Consider the following 21,854-nt stretch of genomic DNA (forward strand, 5'->3'; position numbering starts at 1 on the left):
AAATACATATACACCTTTATTAAAAAAATTAAACATTTGCATTAAACATCACACAGCCTGATCATTGCATCCCTTACACTCTGTCAGCACACACGACAAGCATTGAATGCTGGGGACTATCCTTCTCCGGAATACTCATGCTGGGTTAGAATTAATGTATTCAACGGCACCTAAATCACATTTAGGTCATCTACCATTTGTAGAACTAGCAGCGAGTACGTGACTGACATATGCATATCCCGGCAGTCAACAATATGCAGCTATAGCTCGGCGACCTGTACACTGTAGTGGGTCAAACCACGAGCATCAAACCCAGCGATTTAGCCATGTTAGACACAAAACAGTTTAATTTTACCACAAGCAAGATATACTGGGGATCTAGTCTGCCCCCAAATCCCCACAGAGCATCGTGAGATAATTGAACAGTCATTCATCGGAACTTTATGACGTGAGCAATAAAATAACTCACATACAGCGTGCATAACAAACATATAATGAAAGCACTTTGGGATATTTTTTTGTATATAGCGTCTGTCATTCAAGTGCAATGGCCTAAGGGGATCATTTCAACTCTTGACAAAGGCAAGCCTTTTACCGGCGTCGTGAAAATGAACACCAGCTACTCGGCTGTTTTAATAAGCGGTCCATCCTCATTGCCATACGCCGACTGAACATGTACGTGTATGCTAGCCTGGGTGATCTCTGTCACCTCCTGGCCTGCCACCGACCGCGCATGCTCGTGCATTGTTGGATCTCCGGTTATGTCTGTCTGTGTCCCTTTGTGCACTGTGACCACGCGCTGAACATGTGGAACACCTGGTTGAACCTGTTGAACATCGCGATCGCGCGAAGCCTGCGGAACATCGCCGTTTTGTCTGATCGGTTTTGACACGAATATATAGATCCTGAAACAAAGAATAGGCGTGATAATTGCATCCTTCTATGATAACCCACGTGGAAAAGATTTCAGTGATAATACGTTCAGTTTACTATTACTATATTTACTATTATATATAGGTCTTTACGAGTAGGTCTTCGGTAAACCCATGCATGCCGTAAAATGTGACTATGCTTGTCGTAAAAGGCGACTAACGGGATCGGGTGGTCTGGCTCGCTGACTTGTTGCATGTCATCGATGTTGCGTGGATCAATGCTCATGATATTAAACACTGGACTGTCTGGTCCAGACTCGATTATTTATATGACCGCCGTCATATAGCTGGAATTAATGCTGAGTGCGGCGTTAAACAACAAACCAACCAACCAACTTTATGTTCCGCACTGTATGTAAAATGATCATTAATGGAACCTAAAACATTCATTCACTGGGGACAGTTTCTCTGTGAGTATGTGTTGTGCTCTAATTAAGTAAATGTTTAATGTGATAATCTCTCCTGAACAATGATACATACCTAAACCGGGCCCTGCGTTTGAATTTACTTATTCACTTCTCGGTTACAAGTTTACAATCAGGATAGGGGCACAATGGACCTACGTGTATTTCAACTAGATTCATAGCAAGGGAGTTTGACACTTTAGTCCATGCTCGTGCAGATCTATATTGTTTGTTTGTTGTTTTGAAATATTCCAGCAGTATGACGGCGGCCTGTGAAGTCTGGACCAGACAATCCAGTGATTGATATTATGAGCGACTTTCCACGCCGTCGGGGTTTGATGACACGAAAATCAACCACATCACTGTGCCTGACAATCCGATCCATTGTGCGGCCTCTTATGGTCAGCATAGTTTACTGGCGATCTATTCCAACCCGGAATTGCCACGGATAGGAGTATTATTAAAACTGCGCAGCAATCCTCGATCAATCATTAGCTGACAAAATTGATTTAAGACGGTCATGGATTGTGAATATAGAGGAGAAGAAGTAAATTAAATACTTACACAAGAACAATAGCACCGACAACATGTGTGCCTCCCAAGAAGATGAAGACCATCCCTCTCCACACCACCACCGTGTCCTGGTAGATGCTGCTGAAGATAGGAGTCCCCACCAGCGAGCACATCGTCTCCACCACTGCTATACTGGCGAAGAGGGAACCTGCAACAATACAACAGCAATGTACATAGATGTGTATTCTTTAAAACTACGTTTGTTTACACTGCAGTCAGCAATATTCCAGCTCTAACATGGTGGCAATTGTTAGGCAGACCAGTGACAGAAGGAATAAACAGTTGTGAGGGTACGATGACTTGCAATCCGCAAAAGACACCAAGTCTGACAAGCCGATCCAATTTAGATACCTCTTAATAAAAACAAATTAAGCAATAAAGTGCTGAGGACCTATCCCATTCGTGTCCCCGTGTGGTAATTATGTCTTTAGCATGTATTTAGGCTGAACAACAGAAAGCCACTTATTTTGTCTGCGGAGAGTCATCCGTTGTATCACAGGCTGTGAGTGAAGGTATTTCATTGACATGATATTCTTATGATATATTCAGTACATCCTCGATAGACACATTCTGACCTTGTTTGTTAGCTGGAGCCAACCGGGACAAGATGGAGCGAACAATTGGGAACAACGTGGCAGCAGGGGTTTTGATGCTGGCAACTGGAAGAACAATAATATGAAGAGTGTTATAAATCACACATAACTTAATAAATCTAAGAAAGGAACATTTAAATGTGTCATAGCCCAAATGCTATATCAATATTAAAAGCCAATGTTGATATTTGAATGAATATTTTCAGAAATAATGAACCGTCATTTATGCTATTACGAGACAAATGACTCTTTTCTTTATTTTTCAGCACATGTGATCGAAAACTTAAATGTCATCCATAATTTATTAAGTACCAAAAGGGAAAACGGATTATATTTCAATTCGTTACCATCACAAATTCCCGGAAATGTAAAATAGTCGATCAAATTCACTATCTATTACCTCCGTACATCATCCAGTCTGTGCTTGCAATAGACTGTAGGCTGTCTGCTACACCTATCGCCAGAGAACCAATCACTCCTATCACCTCATCGATACAGCAACACTGTAACAGTCGCGTCAACGGGACACCGATCACCTGTTGTGCCACAGAGCTTATTGTACTATAGTAACCTATTTTCTCAGGGGTCCAGCACAATGGAAGGTTCAGTTTGAATAGTGTTTCAATATTAGACGCCCCCACGCCTGGCAAGGCAGTGAAAACGAATATCAAGATAGCTAATATGAAACATATTCGCTTCCGTTTACTGCCCTCCAAAATATAAAATCCGAACACTCGACGACATCCTTCAAGAGGTGTAATCCAACTGTTCTTCGGTCTTTTAATCCCCCTTCTCTCAGGCAGCAGTGTCACCACCAGGATAACGTCCACGAGAACGATGAGTGTGGCAGTCAGTGCCGGGTAGAAGAAGTTCACGTCTTGGATGAAGTAGCCAGCTGCTGTTGATGAGGCAGCAGATCCTATGTTCTGAAAGAACTCCACGAAGGCTATGCCCATGGTTCGAGCACCTGTCGCCGGAGTATTGTCAGCAGCATAGGCGTACGATGCAAGCAATATAGCATAGTAGCCCCCTGTTAGACCGTCTATCCCTTCTGATATAAAAAACCAATTGATATCCAACTTCCAGTAGATAATGACTGCTGTAAATCCAAATCTCAAACAGTGGCCAGTCAGAGGAGCAGCAAAGAGGAGCTTACGACCAATAGAGTCCGAATAGGAACCAAGCATGATGTTGGTGATGACGGCTAGACTGCTTTTCATGATTGTAAACTGCATTTGTTTGGCTGCAGCGATCTGCTGTGACTTCTCCTGAAGGATATAGTCTGGGTTGGATGTGTTCAGGTAACATGTTTGATTCATTGGGCCTTTCCCCGCCACCGTGTGGTTACTGAACACGTCCTCCGTCACCCGTTTGTAGAGATATTGGCTCATCACTGGCGAGTACATCGACGCCCCTAGTGTTAATATGAATAATATCATATTGCCAAACAAGAGATTCTTGATCTGAGATTTCTTTACTCCAGATTCCGGAGTGTCCTCCACCTTTTGCAGGAGCGGCTCTGTTTCCATGTTGTATGTTGTGGAGTGCTCGCTTCACTACCTGTGATATCAACACCAATTTCGTCACATGATATAACGTCACGTGGACATTACTGTATAATATAACCTATTATAACCTAATTTTACAACAATAATCCGTGTACTGCCAGGGTTATAGATAACCCATTTAGATATAGAGACCAAATTGTGATCCTTCCTACACATGTTAGCGATCCCTTGTGATAAATATAGCATGTGACCTTTTAGCGTGACACACTCAAGACGTAACGAGGACTGTGTGTGATTTGGCAACGCCTGTTTCTCAATATCTTCTAAAATGCGACGTGCTACTAGCACATTACAGTTATACCTTTCCACCGACAGTATTGGCGGGTCAAGGAAAAAGACAATGTCGTATACAAAACAGCTAATTTTAATGATGTAATTCCTATTTGAGTGCATGCCATGCCATGTGTGGTGTCAAGGTGACTTAGGATCAATAGCAGACGGGAATATTTGAGGAGTTTTAATTTTGAGGTTTGTGCGGGTGTCCGGAATCTGTGACACATCTAGATAACTGAGTGGCGTTATCAGTATTTAGCTGGGGATGTGTGTGTCACTGAGCAAGTCATGTATTTCGTTGTGCGGATATCAACAAGCCCAAACAATGACGTGTGTGAGTTTGGTTTTACGTCACTTAGGACACTTTGTCAGTCAAATCATAGGGTGTCAGCTACTTTTAATATTTTTAAGTTTGTTTGTTGCATTTATCAACATTTTACAGGAAAACAAATAACAATGACCTCCGGGTGATATGAAATAACATCTATCTCTGAACATGTTGAGCAGCACCAGAGTGGAAACGTGTTTGTTTAGTCTAACAAAATAGAATAAGACATGACGATCAGAACTTATAAAAGGAATCTAATTTACAATCTTTTAAAGAGGGACATTTAGCGATTATTGTTTAACTTCATCCTGGAAAGTTAAGAATGGTGGAATAGTTTTGTGAAACTTACTTTTAAAAATCAAACTTGTATAATGTATCATGATAATGTTGATTGGATCATTGTTTCTGTGTCTTTGATGCACAATCTACAACTACTGCTATCTACATATCCTATTTTTGACAATAAATTATTAATCGATATGGTGTAGTATTCTGTATTGGAACCATTGTAAACTTGTATCTTGTGTAGACCTAAAGTGAGTTACATTGTTGTGTGGCCAATCGTTAGTCCCATTTTGTCCAGTGTTTAGTTTTTTTTGCATAATGCACTCAGTGACAGTTCATAGTAATATTGAGTTCCTGTGGAATGTTTCAAGAGTTGTTGTATATATGTGGGTAGGTTTGGGTTAGGTAGTTTGATATTGTTTTTGAATCTATGTTGGCTTTCAGAAAATATTGTTTTACAGGATTAACAATGCCCGTATATATGAGAAAGTGAGTAGTTTTCCCTTATCATCGATTAGGTCATTCATTCGACACCATGGTTATACCATTTTTTGAGTGAAAAATCCTTTTCGCCAATCTAGGTGTTGTTATTATACCAAATGCCTTCTGTAAGTATGTCATTATCTTGAATGATAATAAAGTCAATTTGAGAAGCGATCCAGAAAAAATAATAATTCAGCAGTGAAGCCATCGGGACCGGAGCTCTTGTCATTCTCTAAACATTTTATAGCAGGCTGTTCTTCGTCATATTTTAATTCGCCTGGCAAAGCTGCTGAACTTATTTTGCTTAATTTGCGGACATCATATTCTGTGAGCACGTTTTCCAGGTGAATATCAGTAACCTTTTGTTTCGTATATAATTTGAAGTAAAAGCTTTTAACTTCTTCTTTAATTCCATGTTGTTTTTCAATAACAATTCCTTTACTGCTTTCTAATCTTACAAATGATTTGTTTAGAAAATTTCGTGAATCTAGACCAAGAAAATAGTTTGTTGGTTTTTCTCCCTTTTCAGTCCATATAGCTTCAGCACTTATCACAAGGCCTTGATGTTTTATCTTACTGATCTATTCATTTTTTTTCGTTTAATACTTCGTTTCCTTGCATTAATTTTGGTTTTGTGGTTGCAATCCTTTTCCATTCTTTGTCTTATTTCATCCATATTTCTGGTTAAGCTAGATACTTTTTTTCTCTTTCTCGATTTTTATGGGATGAATATTTTATGGTTTCTCCTCTAATCATTGATACTAGACTGAGGGTTTTGAAAAACACCTGAATACTAAATTCATTCGTGTTATCATATGTGTTTTCGTATTGAGTAACAGTTTCAGGGATAGTCTGTTTTACCATGTTGACATACATAGCCAGTATCTTTCAAGGGAGAATTGTTGAATTTCCAAAACCACTTTCCATGCTGTAATTCTGTGAGATTAAATGACTTACATGTACATATTGGCGAATGGTCCGATTTAAAACTTGCGTCTATTGTCGCATCCGTAATCGAAGAGATCATATAATGAGATATCAGAAAATAGTTGAGCCCAGCTTGTTTTAATGGTGTTGACTGTCGCCATGTATGTCGTCTATCATTTGGGTATCTATCCCGCCATGGATCTACTAAATCTAGTTCATCTTTTAGCTGCGTTATTCTCTCCCTTGTCGTTTGATTATTGTTGTCTTTATAATGATAAGTATGAATAAAATAATTCTGAACCACGTTTCAATCTCCACATACCACAACGTGGTCACTGTTTAGGCTGCGTATCAGCATATCTAGTTTATCATAAAAGCTATTTCCGTCAGTATTTGGACCGTATATATTGATAAGAGCCAATGTGTATGTATCTGTCGTAAGTTCTATTGTGATCATATTTCCATCATCGTCACTTTTCACACCATCAAGGTTATAATCTAAGTACTTGGAACATTAAAAGGCTACCCCTATGGAATTACTTTTAAATGAACGAAAATAACATTTCTTGCATTGCCAGTCTTTGTAAATTTGTTCTTCCATACCTTTAGTGAAATGTACATCTAAAAGACAATATATTGAGGAACTATTTCTCTTTAAACATCTGGACATTTATTTTCGCTTTACCTTATCATTTAAACCTCTGCAATTTAATGTTGTGATTTTTATTTTATCCATTGGGGGTAGTTCGTTTGTGTACCTGATATGTATATATATAGTTCGGTACTGCAGCAAGCTTAAGGAAACGTACTGCTGCATTTAAACATAACTTACATACTGCCATATGCTATCTTATTTCGTGCCGGGCAGGTTGATATAAAGTAGGTTCATAAAATGTATACGAAGTGTAAGCGTGAGTGTCAGCTTGATGTAGGAGGAAATCCCGATGTGATACGTGCTTGGACCATTACCACATTGGTGAAGTGAGTGAGTATGATTTTACGCCGCTTTTAGCAATATTCCAGCAATATCACGGCGGGGGACACCAGAAATGGGCATCACACATTGTACCCATGTCGGGATTCGAACCCGGGTCTTCGGCGTGACGAGCGAACGCTTTAACCACTAGGCTACCCGACCGCCCCACCACATTGGTGAAACCCACGAGGACGGATAACAACGCTTGAAACATTATCAGGGCGAATCTGGGGAATCGAACCCATGGTGGTGAAAATAATAAGGACGGTCTGTAAATCATGAACATCGATCCACGCAATTGGGATCGATGACATGCCTGACCACCCGATCCCGTTAGTCGCCTTTGACGACAAGCATAGTCGCCTTTTACGGCAAGCATGGGTTGCTGAAGACCTATTCTACCCCGGATCTTCACGGGTCCCTCATATTATTTATTGATGAAAGGTGGTATTGATTGTGATACTAATTTGCCGCATAAAATGATTCATTTTACTGTAAATCGGATAGGACGGTGAATTTCAATTACAAACAATGCAAAATACACACTGTTGTGTTACATTTACCGGACAGCGACCATGCATGACGATGTTTAGTTTGTAATTCATCATCCGGCTTCCTAAATCCAAGGGGCAGGTATCATATGTGATCACAGTGTTTATTTAATCCTGTTATTACACAATCTGGTTATAAGAAAACGTGTTTATTGTATACCTGGATAGGTATATCTTTCATTCAATATTGCTTACATTAATTTCGGCGAAATCGTATCTGACCTGATTGGCAGGTCGCGCCAATATTTACAGCAACCCCACGATCAGATTACCGCCATTGACGTCTTGAAACGAACGTTAGTTGACGGAGATTGGACACATATAATACATGCCATATTTGGACTCGATAAAAGTGATATTTGTTGTAGTTTGATTATTATACTGCAACAAGACGTTTAGACGTTTATACAATATACCATATACCATTTGTGATGTGCGGGGCATACCCATTATACCATTTGTGACATAATGGTTAGATCCATTACACTATTTGTGACGTGCGGGTTATACCCATAATACCATTTGTGACATAAAGGTTAGATCCATTACACCATTTGTGATGTGCGGGTTATACCCATTATACTATTTGTGATGTGCGGGTTATACCAATTATATCATTTGTGACATAAAGGTTTGATCCATTAACCATTTGTAACGTGCGGGTTATACCCATTATGCTATTTGTGACATGAAGCTTAGATCCATGACACTATTTGTGACGTGCGGGTTATACCCATAATACCATTTGTGACATAAAGGTTAGATCCATTACATCATTTGTGATGTGCGGGTAATACCCATATACCATTTGTGACATAAAGGTTTGATCCATTACGCCATTTGTGACGTGTGGGTTATACCCATTATACTATTTGTAGCGTGAAGGTTATATCTTTTATCCAACTTCTGACGTGAAAGGTATATCCATTATACCATTTGCGACGTGAAGATTAGATCCATTATATCACGTATGACGTAAAGTTTATATCAATTATGCATTCGTAACGTCGAGGTTATATCCATCATTCAACTTATAACGTGACTGTTAGATCCAATTACGCCATTTGTGACGTGTGGGTTATACCCATTATACTATTTGTAGCGTGAAGGTTATATCTTTTATCCAACTTCTGACGTGAAAGGTATATCCATTATACCATTTGCGACGTGAAGATTAGATCCATTATATCACGTTTGACGTAAAGTTTATATCAATTATGCATTCGTAACGTCGAGGTTATATCCATCATTCAACTTATAACGTGACTGTTAGATCCAATTACGCCATTTGTGACGTGTGGGTTATACCCATTATACTATTTGTAGCGTGAAGGTTATATCTTTTATCCAACTTCTGACGTGAAAGGTATATCCATTATACCATTTGCGAAGTGAAGATTAGATCCATTATATCACGTATGACGTAAAGTTTATATCAATTATGCATTCGTAACGTCGAGGTTATATCCATCATTCAACTTATAACGTGACTGTTAGATCCAATATACCATGTGTGACGTGGCGGTTAACGTCAGTTATACGACTTCTGATGTGAAGACCGTCTTTGTGGTCTTATGGTAGAGCGTCCGCCCGGAGAGCGGAAGGTCCGGGGTTCGATGCACGGCCGCGATATACCAAATGACGTTAAAAGATTGTACTTGTTGTTACCCTGTCTGGCGTTCGGCATTAAGGGGCTACAAAGACTGGTTGGCTCGGAGTCAGTATACTATGTCTGAGTGGGGTATTCAACTGCGGCATGGTATCTTAGTGGGCTAGCACTATAAATCGGCATGCGCGTCGCTTTGTCAGTGCAATAATCTCGACGTTAAACCCCATTCACCTCTCCTCACCTTTGATGTGAAGGTTATGTCCATCAGATGATCTGTTACGTCAATACATGTATACCATTTGTGACGTTAAGGTTGTATCAAATATACAATTTGTGACGTGAAACTTATGGCAATTATTCTATTTGCGACGTGAATTTTATGTCCATTATACCATTTGTGACGTGAAGATTATATCTGTTATACCAGTTGTGACGTTAAGATTATATAACTTATAGAATGTATGACGTTAAGGTTATATCCATTACACATTGTCTGACGTGAAGGTTATATCCATTATAGAACTTATTATATTTCTTCTGTATATCTAAGGAATTAGGAGTTATGGCTTCATGGCTTATTCCTTAAAGGGGCACTGATCTAACGGAATTCCCCGGATTGGTTGTTGCCTTTGTTATTGTTTTTCCCCCCGTGAGTACCCGGATGATACGCAACGCAACTGAGCGTGACCAGAGACTGGGCTACCGTCTGCTAGGACAGCTAAATAAACTTGGAGGCTGGAGGCAATATTTGTTTTACGCATTTTTGCATAAACACTGATTGGTTAACCGGGATCTATAATATAAAGATTTCGACAAAGGGCGCATGTTAATTAATTTCTTCAGCCTAAACAAACAGACAAAAAGAACGGCAGAGCTCATCGGATGTCGTCATTTGGAAATACCCTGGATGGTTATAGTTTAATACTAAAAAAAAGTATCCATGCAGTGAAAGCATTTTCGGATTTCGGATTGCGTCGATAATACGATATCTACTCCCTTGTTGTCATTCACGTTTTCTCGTATAACCCCTACACTTGTGTATTTGTCGTCATTCACTTGATGCTCAGTTAAGGAATTTATTACAGGTACAATTAGTGGAAGCACCACTTAGATTACCTGACAAAGGTTCCCATTTGGCATTTATTGTGTCTGGGGTAATTATTCAATCTAAATCCAGGTTTGAAGTGAGGTGAAATGTATGTTATGTTATATGCACGTGGCAGACCAGCAAGAGGTGAATGATCAGTTGATTTACTTTTTTTTGTAAATCAACGGATCGTTCCTAGTCATCAAAGGATTAACAGAAAATACGTTGATTGATTAATCACTGTTATTTTGCACAGTGGATATGTCAAAAGTGAGTGTTTACATGTCTAGGTTTACTAAAACAAAGGGAATACACTCATATCATGGCGTGAAGTGCCGATGTAAAAACAACATACTTTGTTCAAAGGGTTAACTGATAATACGTTGATTGATTGATCATTGTTATCTATCACTTAATGGATTTTTTAGGAACTATGGACGTTATGAAAATAGTTGTCACGTGGGCTTTCTCAGCTGACCCTTGAGACTTGACACCTACGTGAAACACCTGAAACAATCCAAGTGATCAGTTGAGAAACGGACACGGGTTAAAATATCCCCAAACGATATATATTTTTAAAAATATGTTAATTGTTACAGAGACACGTGACATCGAATAAGTTTTTTTGTACAGCTGCAGACGATTGGGATATTGTTCCTTTGTGTGGATATTCATGGATACATTCCTCGAACAAGGAAGCTGCCTAAAATTTATACACATAAATTTGGTAGGTTGTAATTATGGTATTTGCATTTTGTTTTCCTTCATTTGCTGTAACATTGAACCGATTCGTCCTTGTTTCTCTACGTCTTGGTTGGGAAATTCTTCAATGCGCGATAGACGTTGTTTTCACAGGCCTTTTCCTTTGTAAGCGTGTATATATTACCGTCAATTTGTAAAACGTGATTCTCTCAGGCAATTTGTAAAATGTGTAAATATTTCAGTCATTTTGACTAAAAAATGTGTCAAGATTGATTAAGACGATTAAAAGGGCCTACAAACATCACAACTGATTATTATTTAGGATTAGAAGCCAAACAACATAGAAATGTACTTTTCAACGTAATATCTTCAGTCTCTTGGTGATGACATTAAACATCAAAATGTTTGGAATTCGTTATCATAATAATACAGATGGAAATGTTTTTCAGTCACTTTGTAAAATAACTGAATATTTAGGCGTTTAATAAATTTGAAAATGTTACAAATTTTGACAGTAAAAAAATATACACACTATATAAAAGCAATGCTCAGGTGAAATATTAACTTTGTGTTGCAAGTCAAAATAGTGTAAACGAAAATCGCAAAATTACCAAGCAAGTGTCTTATCAAAACTTCGTCACCATTACCGATGCTACCCACAAAGATACCTACATTTCCTTATTATCTCGAAAACTGTATTTCATTTTGTTGATCAATGTGACCATACGCCCTTATTACTACCCATACAAGTGACTAATGCGCTTACGAATGGCGCAGCAGAGGTCGCGAACTAGTCTAGATTTCTGCTATACATCCGGGTACTCACTGGGAAAAAACAATAACAAAGGCAACAACCAGTCCCGGGGAATTGCGTTAGATCAGTGCCCCTTTAAGCTAGATGACATGGGTATAACTGGCAAAACATGGCGTCTTTTGCGTAATGCCTATTCGTCCATGCAATCATATGTTACATACGCTACAGCTCAGATGTATTTCTATCTATCAAGGTGTTGGTCAAGGACGTGTATTATCTGCCTGGCTTTTCACATTATATATCAACGATCTCATTTGCAAGCTTGATTGCTCTGGCTACGGCCTCCGCTTACCTTGGGGTCACTATCCGGGTCAACTGCTAGCAGACGATACAACCATTATTAGTAGCTCTCCATCAGCACTGCAAAACCTGCTAGATATTGCTCACAATTATGCGTGTAGATGGCGTTTGGTTTATAATGTGAATAAAAGTGCAGTCGTAGTAATTTCGCACTGTAAATATAATGTGCCGGACCCTCATGTTTCCTGTGGAAAGATAGAATTGCCACAAAAGAATTTTGTAACATATGCTGGGGCATGCCTTAGTAACAGTATCTCAACACTCGAATGCTCGCGTATTGCATGCGAAAAACTGAAAAGATTATTATGTAAACCATAACAATGGTTTGTATTTCGCTGGGTTGAACCCAATTGCGGCTGTGCGAATACTACAGAGAGTTATCTTACCATGTGCCTAATATGGATGCAATGTATGGGGGCAACTTACTGGTAGAGAGTATGAATTGCTGGAAATACCACAGCGCTACTTCAGTAAAATAGTACAGAGTCTACCAAGACTTACATCAAGCCAAGTTGTACTGGATAGTCTAGATCTTATTACCATTCAGCCATATATTGATAAACAAGCTCTGATCTTATTTGGTAAACTGTGGCGATCTAGCTTAATTTCTATTTCAAACAACTATTGATTGGCAGACTTGGGCAATACAAATGTCAACCAGATTTTGCCAAAATGTGTTATAAATCTCCCTGTTTCAACATGCTGCGCCTGGTACATAAATACGATCTTTTCCATTTCTTGAATGATTACATAGATAATTGAAATGTTCCCAGTAAATGTAAACGGACTAGTCTTGTGAATGAAAAGATAAGAAATGCAGATTCTGCAAGGATTGTGAAACAAATGTGCGACCGACAGGACCTGTTAAGATATACTAGTATCAGATCAGAAGGTCAACACAGGATTTGGGAGCTTTCGTTACGATTTCCTTCAAAGTTTAATTTCTGTCTAATATGGTCAAAATAGGCTGCTCTAAGATAGAATCGCAAGAGTGTTAATACGGAACTGTTGCCCATGACATAGTCAAACACATTTTTATGTCATGTACTATTATTATGCAAGAAAGAAATGAAATGTTCGAAAATATCTTTGATATCACGGATGCAAATTCCTTTGTTGACCTTTGGTCGAATGATGATGATGTTATCATGTCTTTCCTCTTAGGCGGACTGCCTGATTGCATGAAAGACCTTGAGCTTGAGATATTGGGCGAAACTATGTTACTAGTCTCTCATTACGTTAACAAGTGGCAGCATTTGTTCATACCCCTTCACAATGACATGTAACGACTTTGTATAGTTTTAATCTATATTCATATATCTATCTTATATAATGTATCTTCAATACTGGAGGAAATAAAGACAATCTATCTATCTATCCATTATAGAACTTATTACATTTCTCCTGTATATCTAAGGAATTTGGAGTTACTAGTGTTGTGTCTATATAGTTGATAAATGCGTAATTTACATAAATCAAAAGGCAAAGATTGACACAAATGAGGTATCTTCACTTCTATATTTATCTTTTATCTTTAATTTGTTAAGGAAATATATTCATCTGGCTTCTTGCAATGTAAAATCTGTAAAGAGCAATAAGGTAGTTCAATATACATACAACCGCTGGACGAAGTAAATTAAATAAAGCAATGTACAAAATATAATGATGTTCTCTCACCACTCTCATTTACTGTATTGAGGTAGTTTTTGCTCTCAAAGATTTCTTTCAGATTGCAATAAACAGGAAAAAGGACGAAAAAAATCATCAGGATAAATAAAACCAACAAACTCCAAAGAAATACATGCTGAATGCCGAGTCCATTGTGAACGAGTCCTTTCACATGGTTGCGACATGCACTTACTGTTACCGTAACGAATGAAAACACTATCAGTTAATTGGGGAATTCTAATGTTTCTGGTAAGTAATGATAAGTGATCTTATGTTTTGGAAATGTTGCTAGGATATCGGGTTAGGTTGTGTTGAAGTAACGGAGAAAGAGGAAACGGCACTTTGGGTCTAGATCTTAAGTAAATTGTTGTAGACTAGCCGTGTTACGATCTTTTACTATTATGTTGATAATGGCGTCTTGACGTTATCAAGATGACACGATATTGTGTCTATAGATAGATATTTCATTTCATGGTGAAAAACTACCATAAGCGTCCAGTAAATGAACAAAAACCTGATATAACATAGAAGAAATAATGTTCGAAGGAGACTGAACGTAATACCCAGATGTATTGTTCTGGGCGTTCAGTTGAAATGGCAGTTTACTTTTCCCCAAGGTTTAGATTTCGTTTGCGGAACATCAGTGTTCTGGTCCCCATAGTAATGTGCAACGTTTTGATTTTCCGGCATAGGGATTCGACAGATCGCAGCCAGAAACCACGACGACAAAATGAATCAGAAAAGTAAAATACCAATACGCGCTTCGGCGTAAAGCATTTCAGCATCCTGCATGTGTGAGTGAGTGAGTGAGTGAGTGAGTGAGTGTGTGAGTGAGTGTGTGTGAGTGTGTGAGTGAGTGAGTGAGTGAGTGAGTGAGTGAGTGTGTGTGTGTGTGTGTGTGTGAGTGAGTGAGTGAGTGAGTGAGTGAGTGAGTGAGTGAGTGAGTGAGTGTGTGTGTGAGAGTGAGTGAGTGAGTGAGTGAGTGAGTGTGTGAGAGTGAGTGAGTGAGTGAGTGAGTGAGTGAGTGAGTGTGAGTGTGAGTGTGTGAGTGTGTGTGTGTGTGTGTGTTCCCCACGGAGTTTCTTGAGATAATTGAATAGTCATTCATCAGAATGTAGCATGCATAACAAACATATTATGAAAGCACTTTGGGATAATATATGTCTGTCACTGAGCTCAGTGGTCAAATGGGATTATTTCCATGTTTGACGTAGGCAAGCCTGTTACCGGCGTCATGAAAATCACCTACTCCTCTGTTTTAATATAGTGTCCATCCTCTTCGCCATACGCCGACTGAACGTGCACGTGTATGCTGGCCTGGGTGATCTCTGCCACCTCCTGGCCTGCCACTGACAGCGCATGCTCGTGCATTGTTGGATCTCCGGTTACTTCTGTCTGTGTCCCTTTGTGCACTGTGACTACGCGCTGAACACGTGGAACACCTGGTTGAACCTGCTGAACATCGCACTGAGCCTGCGGAACATCGCCGTTATGTCTGATCGGTTTTGACACGAATATATAGATCCTGAAACAAAGAATAGGCGTGACAATTGCATCCTTTTGGGATTACCCAGTGAACATATATATCAGTGATAAAACTTTGACTAGTCCGCACAGAGAATATGTTTTATTTACTATTATATATAGGTCTTTATGTTCCGCACTGTTTGTAAAATGATCATTTGCAAAACCTGAAACATTCATTCACTGGTGACAATTGCTCTGTAAGTATGAGTTATGCTCTGACGGACTAAAGTTTAATGTGATAAAATCTCACGAACAGCGATACATACCTAGAACGGGCCCTGCATTTGAATTTAGTTATTCACTTTCCGGTACAAGTTTATTGACCTTCATGTATTTCACCTAGATTCATAGCAAGGGAGCAGACCGAGTTGTGATTTTTTGACATTTTAACCCATGCTCGTGCACATTCGCGACTAGAATTACACAGGTCAAATTTGTGTTCAGTGGCCAAGTGCATATCGCTAGTGAAAAGTACATATATTATTTGAAACGATTTTTTTCCCCGCATGTGGTCCAGGCTGCGGGTTGATGATGACAGAAGAAGTCGTTCCCTGGAAACCTCATGTACCAGTATGTATCGTTCATCTGCTGAATTGAGAGATCGAGTAGCCTAGTGGTTAAAGGTTTGGCTGATATGACAGGAATATTGTTTGTTTGAAATATTCCAGCTGTATGACGGCGGCTTGTAAAGTCCAGATAATCCAGTGATTGATATTGTGAGCGACTTTCCACGCCGTCGGGGTTCGATGACACGCAATGAAGCACATCACCGTTCCTGACAACTCGACCTATCTTGTCGCCTCAGCAAAATATGCTGGCGATTTTATTCTTACCAAGAATTGTCATGGGTAGGAATATTATTAAAACTGCGTAAACATCCTTCTCAATCAATCATCAGATGACAAACTAAACGAGAAATAATTTATTGAATATGGACAAAGAAGTGCATTAAATACTCACACAAGAACAATAGCACCGACAACATGTGTGCCTCCCAAGAAGATGAAGACCATCCCTCTCCACACCACCACCGTGTCCTGGTAGATGCTGCTGAAGATAGGAGTCCCCACCAGCGAGCACATCGTCTCCACCACCGCTATACTGGCGAAGAGGGAACCTGCAACAATGGTACAGCTATGTACATAGATGTGTATTTTTTTAAATTATGTTGCTTCACACTGCGGTCAGCAATATTTCAGCTATACCACGGTGGACGGTAAATTAGTTGGCAACAGTAAGACAAACCAGTGATTGGCGGTTACGATGGCAGTTAATTGTATCTGCATAGGAGCTTAAGCAATAAAGTTCTCGGAGCCCATCCCACCCGAGTCCCCACGGGCTTACTATGATATGGGCATACATGTAACCTGTACGTGTGATAATACGTGTGTATGCTTGCTTTCAGGGAACCTACAACGATTGGTTTCGATTGGTTCAGACTGAACCAAAAGCCACTTACTTTTTCTGCAATAACAATTGTATTGTAGAAATTCATCATTCAGAACAGTAAAATGCGAATTTACTTATTCAACAACAAAGTCCTTGACCTCCAACAGGGCCATTTCTTGACAAGGGGTCATTCGTCCAGTATTCAATCAACAACATTGGTTACAACTTTAAGGTAACGCCGGCCCAGACCGTTCAATACGGGATATGACCTCCATGAGCGGCAATGCATCAACCTAAGCGCCGATAAGTATCATAACATACATTTAATTGGCAGTCCGTGTTGCTCCTGTGGATATCAGAGTGAAAATGCCCTACATTATTTTTTTACTTGCTGTAACTTTACTCAGATAAGACTTAATTTGCACTTTTACACTACCGGTTATAACCTGGATACTATTATGAACGGAAACAATGAACTTGCTCACTCTGAAAACCAGAAATTAGTTGAATCCGTCCTCGATTTCATCATCAAGACAAAACGTTTCAGCTCTTCACAAATTAATAATTAAATTAACCGGACAATAACCTCATGATTGACTATTACTTTTGTTACAAACGACTTGTTAGACACACACAAGCTGTAACTTTCTATTTATGTTCACTTTGTATTTGTATTTGATGTAATATGTCCAAACTTATTATTTAAATAATGTCTATATCGATGACGTCACATCCTTCATTTCAATATGTAATATATGTTGTATAGGAGCGTTGTTAACATAAGCTGTAAAGCTTGTTCACCAATCCCAACTCATTTCAATGAATACAAATATGTTTAAACCATCTTCGAATGCGGCGTCGAACTGAGTAGACAAGCGTCCTCACATCGACTGCAGGTATCCGATTCCATTCCTCACGGAGGGCAACGATCAACGCTTGTCTCGTGAAGGGAGGATGTTGACGTTTTCGAAGACGACGCCCCAGCTGGTCCCAGAGTTGTTCTATGGGTGACAGATCTGGTGATCGAGCTGGCCACGGCAGGACAGTCACGTTGTTGGCGTTGAGGAAGTCTCTAGTAATACGGGCTTTAAGGGTGTGGCGTTATCTTGTTGGAACGCTGGATGAAAGGAAGAACCACTGGCCGTAAAATATTGTCAATGTAGCGTTGTGCTGTCAGATTGCCTTCAATGATGACAAGTTCCGTCTTCTCGTCCCCGCAAATGCCGCCCCAGACCATCACACTTCCGCCCCCGTAAAGTTCCACCTCCTGGACACAACAAGGAGCCGTACGTTCACCAAGGCGTCGATAAACTCGCGTCCGCCCATCAGGTTTGAAGAGTTGGAACCCGCTCTCGTCACTCGTCTCGTCACAGCACTCGCCGCCATTCCCTTTGCTGCCATCGCTGATTTTGCCAGCACCACGTCAATCTGGCACGTCGATGTTGACGGGTCAAGGTTATGCCCTTAAAAGGGCGATAAGCCCGGAGACCATAATGTCGTAGTCGTCTGGTCACTGTTTGTCTGCTGACCTGACGTCCTAAGCTGTTTGCAGCTGATGACGTCACAGTAAGAAATCTGTTCCTCAGATGAAGTACCCGTAAAAACGGTCATCCTGCGGGGTCGTGACCTTAGGTCTGCCACTCCGTGGTCTGTCTGCGGTTCTGCCAGTCTGTCGGAGACGTGCGACCAGTCTGGTAATGGTCATCTTGGAGCAGTTCATGTTAATGGCAACCGCTCTCTTTACTGTTTTTGAACAGGTTGGCATCTTTGTTTCAAAGTGGCAAATCAGTAAATGTTGGTAACGTTTCTTTTGGCCCTCGGTTTATATATATATAAATTGTCCTTTCAAGAGAATAACCAGCCTAGATGTTCTACTGAAACAGATTCCACTTGGAGTAAATGGTAAATAGCTGTGGACATTACATGCATGGGCCACTGAAAATCAGTGATGATGTCACCAGGTGTTCGCGAAAAGGGTGTCGGTAGCAAGCGCCATTCATACAATTCGAGTCCCTCGTTATTTCATAGACTGTTAGTGAAGGAGCTTTAATGGACATGAAATATTTATAACATCCTCTATGTATACATTCTGACCTTGTTTGTCGGCTGGAGCCAACCGGGACAAGATGGAGCGAACAACTGGGAACAAGGTGGCACTAGGGGTTTGGATGCCCGCAACTGGAAGAACAATAATATGAAGAGTGTTATTTATCAATCTAACTTTTGGAACATTTTGATGTATCATATCACAGTTAGTATATCAATATCTAAATGTCACAAATAATCATTAAGTCTCAGTGAATCAAAGTGAAAATGGCTTATATTTCGTAAAAAATCACAGGTCCCCGGAAAGATAAAATAGTCGATCATATTTCACTATGTACTTACGTCCATACATCATCCAGTCTGTGCTTGCAATGGACTGTAGGCTGTCTGCTGCACCTATCGCCAGAGAACCAATCACTCCTATCACCTCATCAATACAGCAACACTGTAACAGTCGCGTCAACGGAACGCCGATCACCTGTCTTGCCACAGAGCTTATTGTACTATAGTAACCTATTTTCTCAGGGGTCCAGCAAAATGGAAGGTTCAGTTTGAATAGTGTGTTAATATTAGACGCCCCCACGCCTGGCAAGGCAGTAAAAACGAATATCAAGATAGCTAATATGAAACATATTCGCTTCCGTTTACTGCCCTCCAAAACATAAAATCCGAATACTCGTCGACATCCTTCTAGGGGTGTAAACCAATTGCTCTTCGCTCTTTTAATCCCCCTTCTCTCAGGCAGCAGTGTCACCACCAGGATAATGTCCACGAGAACGATAAGTGTGGCAGTCAGTGTCGGATAGAAGAAGTTCACGTCTTGGATGAAGAAGCCAGCTGCTGTTGATGAGGCAGCAAATCCCAAGCTCTGAAAGAACTCCACGAAGGCTATGCCCATGGTTCGAGCACCTGTCGCCGGAGTATTGTCAGCAGCATAGGCGTACGATGCAAGCAACATAGCATAGTAGCCCCCTGTTAGGCCGTCTATCCCTTCTGCTATAAAAAACGAATTGATATCCAACTTCCAGTAGATAATGACTGCTGTAAATCCAAATCTCAAACAGTGGCCAGTCAGAGGTGCAGCAAAGAGGAGCTTGCGACCAATTGAGTCCGAATAGGAACCAAGCATGATGTTAACGATGACGGCTAGACTGCTTTTCATGATTGTAAACTGCATTTGTTTGGCTGCAGCGACCTGCTGTGCCTTCTCCTGAAGGATGTAGTCTGGGTTGGATGTGTTCAGGTAACATTTGTGATTCATCGGGCCTTTCCCCGCCACCGTGTGGTTACTGAACACGTCCTCCGTCACCCGTTTGTAGAGATATTGGCTCATCACTGGCGAGAACATTGACTCCCCTAGTGTTAATATGAATAATATCATATTGCCAAACAAGAGATTCTTGATCTGAGATTTCTTTACTCCAGATTCAGGAGTGTCCTCCACCTTTTGCAGGAGCGGTTCTGTTTCCATGCTGTATGTTGTGAAGTGCTCGCTACACTACTTGTGATACCAACACCAATTTCGTCAGGTGATATAATATCACGTGGACATTCTGTATAATACAATCTGAATAACTTTCAGCCTTGCACTGCCATGGCTGATGATAACCCATTTAGATACAGAGATCAAACACTGAGCCTTCCTACACATGTAAACGGTCCCTTGTGATAATTTTAGCATTTGACCTCTTAGAGGAAAACAATCAAGCCGTAACGAGGGTTGTATGTGATTCTGCTACGTCTGTTTCGCGTTATGTTTTGAATGCAACGTTATACTAGTGCATTACATTTATAGCTTTCAACTGACAATATTGCTGGGTAGAGGAAAAATAAACTGTCGTATAAAACCAGTTTAGAGTACTGACATATTTCCTGTTTGAGTCGGTTCCATTCCGCATGTTGTATTTACACCATATTCCGTATTGAGGCCACATATTGGATAAAAAGCCGACAGGAATTTGAGGAGTTTTGATTTTGAGTTGGGTAAGTGCATGGGTTAGTCCTGAATCCGTGCCACATCTAGATAACTGAGTGATGTTGACAATATCTAGATGGTGATATGTCTGCCACTGAAGTCAGTATTGTATTTTGTTTTGTGGATATCAACACGCCTATCAATGCAGTAAAATCAGTTTATCATATAATGGGTAGGTTTCTCGGCAGGATAAAGCCAACGGATAAAAACGATATCCGTTGGGGTCATATGCGGATAGAGATGCAAATACCAAAGGTCAAGTAGGACTACTTTCACTGTTTATAAACAAACATGGCGTCGCCCTCGTCATTCGGCGATCGAGTCAGAATTAACCATCGTGAATCTGGACAAACGACAGGGATAATTGCTATCATTATCAAACGAACAGTCTAATATACTGAAAATCAGTGTCTAACCGTGACGTAGCTAAGGCATTTTATAAGTTTTGGAAACTTTGGAGATATAAATTTCGAAACAATATTGCGAGGGCACGAGGCCTAGCCAAGCGGGATCAGTAGCCATATCTGTGCTTGTAGACCTCTGTGGCTTGAAACCTTCTCCACAAATCAAAATGGTTGGATTCGGCCGAAATATGTTTGAACTGTTACCTTGTTTCGATTTGTCGCTGTGTGTAAATCTGACTACACTTCTTAACGTTATGAAAGGACAGACCGACTGTCAACAACGTCTGACCGTGGCCGTGTCTCATAGACTAGGGTTAGAGTAGCTTCCCTTTGACAAAGGGCAGTTACTCTAGCGGACAGACCGATAGATTGCCACGAAAGGCAATTAAAAACAACTGTTGTTTTGCGTATAAGTTGCTTCGCCACTGTATATGAAACAG

The 21,854-nt window shown here is 40.1% G+C and overlaps 2 protein-coding genes across 2 annotated transcripts; both read right to left on the reverse strand.

Annotated features, from left to right (window-relative positions):
• LOC124123734 (solute carrier family 46 member 3-like) lies at positions 1-4,224 on the reverse strand. The gene is made up of 4 exons (XM_046486923.2): positions 2,903-4,224; positions 2,485-2,568; positions 1,901-2,057; positions 1-905 (listed from the first exon to the last, which is right to left on the reverse strand). The coding sequence occupies exons 1-4, from the start codon at positions 4,029-4,031 to the stop codon at positions 620-622; spliced, it is 1,656 nt and encodes a 551-aa protein (XP_046342879.2). The 5' UTR covers positions 4,032-4,224; the 3' UTR covers positions 1-619.
• A 10,893-nt stretch (positions 4,225-15,117) lies between these two features.
• Positions 15,118-20,638, reverse strand: LOC124124959 (solute carrier family 46 member 3-like). The gene is made up of 4 exons (XM_046488254.2): positions 19,378-20,638; positions 19,084-19,167; positions 16,561-16,717; positions 15,118-15,598 (listed from the first exon to the last, which is right to left on the reverse strand). The coding sequence occupies exons 1-4, from the start codon at positions 20,504-20,506 to the stop codon at positions 15,319-15,321; spliced, it is 1,650 nt and encodes a 549-aa protein (XP_046344210.2). The 5' UTR covers positions 20,507-20,638; the 3' UTR covers positions 15,118-15,318.
• Between the last annotated feature and the right edge of the window lie 1,216 nt (positions 20,639-21,854).

The sequence above is a fragment of the Haliotis rufescens genome, unplaced genomic scaffold (genome assembly GCF_023055435.1).
Source record: "Haliotis rufescens isolate VD_foot unplaced genomic scaffold, xgHalRufe1.0.p SCAF_3, whole genome shotgun sequence".
Taxonomy (NCBI): domain Eukaryota; kingdom Metazoa; phylum Mollusca; class Gastropoda; order Lepetellida; family Haliotidae; genus Haliotis; species Haliotis rufescens.